Source organism: Rhincodon typus, unplaced genomic scaffold (assembly GCF_021869965.1).
Source record: "Rhincodon typus isolate 14 unplaced genomic scaffold, sRhiTyp1.1 hic_rhity00006724, whole genome shotgun sequence".
Classification (NCBI taxonomy): Eukaryota; Metazoa; Chordata; class Chondrichthyes; order Orectolobiformes; family Rhincodontidae; genus Rhincodon; species Rhincodon typus.
The window spans coordinates 1-7,277 of NW_025972362.1; the positions used below are offsets into that span (position 1 = coordinate 1).

The window sequence follows — 7,277 nt, forward strand, 5'->3', positions numbered from 1 at the left end:
GAGGGTCGGCGCCGAGGGCGCACACTCTTGCTCACTGTCCCCTCCCTTCCTTCCACTTGCAGGATGAGCCGGTTCCTCAACCTCCTCCGCAGTTGGTTACTGATGGTTGCTATTGTTGCTGCAGGAAACACAATTCAGAGTTTCTGGGACCACAGCTTTTTGTCAGACAAATTGTACACTGGAAGCCCAACGTTCGGTAAGACTTGTGGTCCCAGTTGGGTGCGGCTTGAAAGACCGAGAGCAATAGAAGAAGCAGTAGCAACATTTAGGATATTTGGCTCTTTGAACCTGTTCTCTGAACGAGTGAATTCTTAAGAATAACCGCACTCTGAGAGAAGATTTTCCTCTGCATCTCTCTTTTAAATTGTTGCCGCCTTATTTTGAGACTGTGTGCTAGAGTTCTGTACTCCAAAGGGGGAAACATCCTTTCACCATGTTCTCACACTCTCTGTCTCTCACTCTCTTCTTCCCCCTCTCCTTCAGTCTTGGAAGTTAGGAAACAGCCGAGGTGTTGAATAGGTATGTTTTGTCAGTCTTCAGTGGAAGACAGAAATAACATGCCAATAATTGATGACCAGGAGGCTATGGCAGGTGAAGACCTAGAAACGATCATTATCACTAAAGAGGTAGAATTGGGCAAACTAATGGGTTAAACGTAGATAGGTCTCTTGTCCGTGTTGGAATGCTTCCCAGGGTGCTAAAAGAGATGGCGTGGGAAATAGCAACTGTGCTCGTGATAATTTACCAACATTTGCTGGACTCTCAGATGAGCCTGGCAGATTGGAAAACAGCAAATGTGACGCCATTGTTCAAAAAAGAGGTAGGGAAAAGGCGTGTAATTTTAGGCCCGTTAGCTTACTCTGTAGTGGGGAAAATGCTTGAATCTATCATCAGGGGAGAAATAGCAAGACCTCTAGATAGAAATTGTCCCATTGGGCAGACACAGCATGGGTTCATGAAGGGCAGGTCATGTTTAACTAATTTACTAAAAATATTTGAGAACATTACGAATGTCATGGACAACAGGGAACCGTTGGAATGTGGTGTATTTGGATTTCGAGAAGGCATTCAAGAAGGTGCCGCACAAAAGGCTGCTGCATAAGATAAAGATTTCCACAGTGTTACAGGTAATGTATTAGTATGGATAGTAGATTGGATAACTAACTGGAAGCAAGGAGTGAGGATAAATCGGTGGCTTTCTGGTTGGTGATAAGTGGCTGGTGATGTGCCTCAGGGATCAGTATTGGACCACAATTGGACAATTTATAGAGCTGCAGCTCTATAACACCCTGGTTAGACCACACTTGGATATTTGTTCAGTTCTGGTCACTTCAATATAGGAAGGATGTGGAAGCTTTGGAGAGGGTGCAGAGGAGATTTACCAGGATGCTGCCTGGAATGTCTTATGAGGAAAGATTGAGGGAGCTAGGGCTTTTCTCATTGGAGCGAAGAAGAATGAGAGATGACTTGATAGAGCTGTACAAGATGATGAGAGGCAGAGCGTGGATAGCCAGAGACTTTTTCCCAGGGCGGAAATGGCCATCACGAGGGGGCATAATTTTAAGGTGATTGGAGGAAGGTATAGGAGAGATGTCAGAGCTAGGTTCTTTACACAGAGTGTGGTGGGTGCATGGTATGCACTGCTGGCGGTGGTGGAGTCAGATACTTTAGGGACATTTAAGCAACTCTTGGATAGGCACATGGATGATTGTAAAATGTAGGGTGCAGGGTAGTTTGATCTTAGAGTACGATAATAGGTCGGCACAACATTGTGGGGCCAAAGGGCCTGTACTGTGCTACTCTTCTATGTTCTATGTTTTAACTGTTTACAATTTACATGGATGATTCAGAGTTAGTCACTGAGGGTAGTGTGTCAAAGCTCATAGATGACACTAAAATGAGTGGTAGAGTAAAGTGTGCAGAGGACACTCTGTCTGCAGAGAGATATAGATAGGTTAAGTGAATGGGCAAGGGTTCTGGCAGATGGAGTACAATGTTGGTAAATGTGAGGTCATCCATTTTGATAGGAATGACAGCAAAAGGGACTATTATTTAAATGGTGAAAAATTGCAGCATGCTGCTGTGCAGAGGGACCTGAGTGTCCTTGTGCGTGAATCACAAAGTTGCTTTGCAGGTGCAGTGGGTAATTAAGAAGGCAAATGGAATATTGTCCTTCATTGTTGCTAGAGGGATGGTTTTAAAAAGAGGGAGGTTATGCTGCAGCTGTATAGGGTGCTGGTGAGGTCACACCTGGAGTACTGTGCATAGTTTTGGTCTCCTTACTTCAGAAAGGATGTCCTGGCACTGGAGGGGGGTGCAGAGGAGGTTCATTAGGTTGATTCGGGAGTCGAGAGGGTTACCTTATGAAGAGACATTGAGTAGACTGGGACTACAGTCATAGGAATTTGGGAGAATGGGGGCGGGGAGTAGTGGGCAGCTTATAGAAACATAAAATTGTAAAGGGAACAGTTAAGATAGAAGCAGGGAGTTGTTTCCACTGGTGGGTGAAACTAGAACTAGGGGCATAGCCTCAAAATAAGGCAGGAGCAGATTTAGGAATGAGTTGAGGAGGAACTTATTCACTCAAAGGATTGTGAATCTGTGGAATTCCCTGCCCAGTGAGGCAGTTGAGGCTACCTCATTGAATATTTTTAAGGCAAAGATAGATAGATTTTTGAACAGTAAAGGAATTAAGGGTAATAGTGAGTGGGTGGGTAAGTGGAACTGAGTCCATGAAATGGTCAGCCATGATCATTGAATGACAGAGCAGGCTCTATGAGCCTACTCCTGTTCCTATCTGTGTTCTCATGTCTTTCTTCCTCTTTGCAATTTCTCATCTCAAGACCCAACCTGTCATAGAAACACAGAAGATAGGAGCAGGAGCAAGCCATTTGGCCCCTCAAACCTGCTCTGCTCTGAGCTCAATACCCTAAACCTCCCACCTCCCACCCCCCACCTCATCAATGTCTTTAGCCACAAGAGATATATCTAACTCCCTTTTGAAAACATTCAATATTTTGGCCTCAGCCACTTTCTGTGGTAGCGAATTCCACAGGTTCCTCACCCACAGGGTGCAGACATTTCTCTTCCTGGCCAAACCATTTCTAATTAGACAAACCCCTTCAACTAAATTGATGCAATAGTTTGTTTTAAATAAGGAGCTTTAAATAATTGGTCAACAAACCAGAACTACCATGGTTAATTGCTGCACCTCCTTTGGTCACACATCCTAACCTTCTGATAATGAAGGTCAACCTTCTGTTGGTGTCCTGTTTACCTTCTGCACCTTTTGTGTCCCACTGTGTGTTTACATGTGTGCTGTAAAGCTATTTTTTTGTATTCCCATGGTATTTCTTAGTCAGTTTCTGTTTGACATTTAGCTAATGCCCGTGTCTTGTACTGCTGCAGACCTCTCACTTTATGCACCTTCTTCTTTTCTCCTTCCCTACACTGTGCCCATCCTTCTGCTGTTTTAGTTTAAAATCTCCCTGATCACACGAGTGAACTCCCAAACTGGTCCCAGGCCTGTTGAGATGCACCCTGTCCCTTTTGGATATGTGCCTTCTGTCCCAGGACAGGTCTCAAGATTCTGAAGCCGTCCCTCCTACACCATGATTCAAGTTGCACCTTGATCCTTTGCAGCTTCCTGCTTTTACCCTGACCACCACGTGGCACTGGCAATAATCCAGAGATTACTAAACTCGAGTCACTCCTTTTTCACCACCTCCCTAGTTAGTGAAAATCTGACCATTGGACCTTATTTATCTACAGTCTCCATATCATTAATACCAATGTATTTGGACAAACAAAGTAGGAACGGAGCAGGCCAGTCAGTCCTCCAGCCACTCCTACTTTATTCCTTACATTGCGACCCTGCCTCACTCTGTTCCATCTTGAGAATATTCTGCGCTGTCTCCATTATGTACTTGACTGTGGCCCCCACACTTTATGGGATTCATATTGACAGTTACAGAAATGGAGTTTTAGATGTTTCACTCTTGACCTTGCTTTGCTGATTGTTGTATTTCAATTTTGTTTCTGTGTAGTGAATGGTTTGCAGGCAAGGACATTTGGGATCTGGACTCTACTCTCTTCCATCATTCGATGTGCATGTGCAGTGGATATTCACAACAGAACGTATGTAACTGTGGCACTACACCATAACATAGAGGGAATTTTAGTCTGTATCTATGCTGTCCCTGTCCTGGGAGTGTTTGATGGGGACGGTGTAGAGGAAGCTTTACTCTGTATATAACCCTATGCTGTCCGTGTCCTGGGAGTGTTTGAATTGTTTGTCATAAGTCATTTTCTTGCTGGAGGATGTAGGATTTTGTGATGTTGACTGTTTGTTCCTTTCTGTACCCACAGGTTGTACCACGTGACTCTGTGGACCTTTATTCTTGCTTTTGGTCACTTTGTGTCTGAATCCTTTATTTATCACACAGCACCTATGACAAAAGCAGTGATGGCACCCCTGTTAGTGGCCAGTAAGTAGACCCTATGATTGTACCTTGGAGCAATCTGACAGAGTGGATACAGGTATTGGTAGCCTGAGAGGTCAGAGAGCACTGACTAGGGACATTGTCACCTGTCAATTATGGCGATATAGTGGGTGACTTGTTGATTGGTACAGATGCCAGAATTAGCTGTCAGTTTCAGTTACAAAACTTCACAATTGTCCAGACCAACCCAGTACCACAGAATCTGCTCATCCTGTTGCTGAATTGGTTTTATCAATTTGCCATTTAATTCTGTAAAATCTGTTGTTAATGCTGTGTAAACCACTCACCATCCTGACTTGGAAATATGTTGTTGTTCCTTCACTGCTGCTGGGTCAAAATCCTGGAATTCCTTCCCTAAGGGCATTGTGGGTCTATCTACAGCACATGGTCTGCAGCAGTTCAAGAAGGCAGCTCACCACCACCTTCTCAAGGGCAACTAAGGATGGACAATAAATGCCGGCTTTGTGAACAAAAGGATAGGGTTAGTATGTGTTGGATGTTCTGTTTGTTCCACTTCTTTGCATTGACTGTTGACCTCTCTCTCCTGAGGTTTCTCGATCCTGGGAATGTTGGTTGGATTTCAGTGCTTGGAAGATCCTCAAGAGGCAACCTCTATTCGACCAAAGAAAAGGATGTAGAGCCTCCATGATGGCCTGGCTGCTCAGAATAATGGTGTGCAGAGAGCGAATAGATAGGTTTCTGGCTGCTGCACATTCAACTAGTTCACCTCGGCACTCTCTCCACTGCACTTCCATCAACTTCATTCATCACAATCAGTGACTGAAATCCATTCGTTAGCTGGAAAGACCTTTCCGATGTTCTGAAGTCATAAAGTGTGCTTTAGAAATATGAGTCTATTTGGATTGTGATACAACACAGAAAGAGGCTATTTGGCTTATTGTATCCACGCTGGTCAACATTTATCCCATTTCCCAGCCCTTTGCCGACAGCTTTGGAGACTACAGTAATGCAAGTGAACATTTAAATGCTGCTCAAATGTTTCAAGAGTTTTTGATTCAACTATCCAATTAGGCAGTGACTTCCAGAATCCCAACATCCTCCGAGTTTAAAAAAATTCTTACCTCTTCTTTTCGCTTTCTGCTTCTTACCTTGAATCTATCCCCTATGTATCAGGTCCCCTTTCAACCTTCATTCCTCCAAGGTAATGGCCTATTCAGTCTTCCCTCATTGTTCAGACTCTTCAACCTGGGCAACATCCTAGTAAATGTCTTCTGCACCCTTGCCAGTGCAATTACATCCTTCGTATAATATGCAACCAGAGCTGCACACAGTGCTCCTTCTGTGGCCTAAATAACATTATATACAGCTCTATTTTTGCCTGCTTCTCTTGTATTCTCTGACTTGGCTAAGAAAGATAAGTATCCCAAACGCCGCCTTAACCACCTAATCTACCCGTCCTGTAGCTTCAGGGATCTGTGGACATAGTGGTAATGACACTGGACTAGGAATCCAGAAACCCAGGTTAAATCTGTGGGGGCATGGGTTTGAATCACGCCATGACAGATGGTGAAATTTGAATTCAATAAAAATCTGAAAATAAAAGCTAATGTTCTTGTAACCACTGTCAATTGTCATAAAACAAATTGGGTTTACTGATGACCTTTAGGGAAGGAAATCTGCCATCCTTACCTGGTCTACCCTACACATGATTCCAGATCCACACCAACATGTTGACTCTCAATTGGCAATGAACATTAAAATGTCAGTCTAGCCAATCACATCCACATCTTATGAGTGAATAATTAAAAATGAACAATTTTGGTATCACTTTGTCTCAGATCCCAGACTTTTTTGACCAGTATGCCATGAGGAACCTTATCATACGGCTTGCTTTTGCAAGATACTGCAGGTTTTAGTGCTGGGGCCACCACTGTCCTCACGGTTACAGATAACACAAAAATAGGTGGTAAGGCAAGTGGTGAGGATGACACAGTCTGCAAAGGGATTTAGACACATTAAGTGAGTGGGCAAAAACTTGGCAGATGGATAAAAAAGCTCATGGACATTTGGAGTGACCGGGATTAATGCCAGCTTTGTTTTATTAAGGGGAGGTCATGTCTGACCAACTTGATTGAATTTTTCGAAGAGGTGACCAGGTGTTTAGATAAGGGCAATGTAGTGTACTTGGACTGCTGCTAGACTTTTGATAAGATCACAAAGGGAGTTTGATAGAGAACATGAGAGCCTATGGGATCCAAGAAAATTTGGTTAGTTGAATCCAGAACTGGCTGAGTGGCAGGAAGCAGTGGGTGATGGTTGATAGGTGTTTTTCTGGTTGGAAGCTTGTCTCTAATGGGTTGCATGCAGATCAGTTATATAAACATGGTTTATATAAATGATTTGGTCCTGAATACAGGAGGGTTGATCACTAATTCCATGCATGAATCAAAAATTGGTTGGCTGGTAAATAGTGAGGAGGATAACTTTAGACTACAAGAGGATACGGGCGGACTGGTCAGTTAGGCTGATAGTGGCAAATGTGATCAATCCAGGGAAGTGTGATGTGATGCACTTGGGCAGGACAAAACATACGGTCATAGGGTCATACAGCACGGAAACAGACCCTTTGGTCCAATCAGTCCATGCCGAACATAACCCAAAACTAAACTAGTCTCACCTGCCTGCTGCTGGCCCATATCCCTCTTAAACCTTTCCTACTCATGTATCTATCCAAATGTCTTCTAAACTTTGTGCCCACATCCAGTAGGACCCTGGGTCGCACCACGGTTCAAAGGGACCATGATGTGCATGTTC

General features: G+C 43.8%; 1 protein-coding gene across 1 annotated transcript; it reads left to right on the top strand.

Annotated features, from left to right (window-relative positions):
* The first annotated feature begins 60 nt into the window (after positions 1 to 60).
* erg28 (ergosterol biosynthesis 28 homolog) lies at positions 61 to 5,959 on the top strand. Its single transcript, XM_048594177.1, has 4 exons — positions 61 to 196; positions 4,047 to 4,137; positions 4,369 to 4,487; positions 5,052 to 5,959. Exons 1-4 carry the CDS (start codon positions 64 to 66, stop codon positions 5,138 to 5,140), a joined length of 432 nt encoding a protein of 143 aa, XP_048450134.1. The 5' UTR covers positions 61 to 63; the 3' UTR covers positions 5,141 to 5,959.
* Positions 5,960 to 7,277: the final 1,318 nt, after the last annotated feature.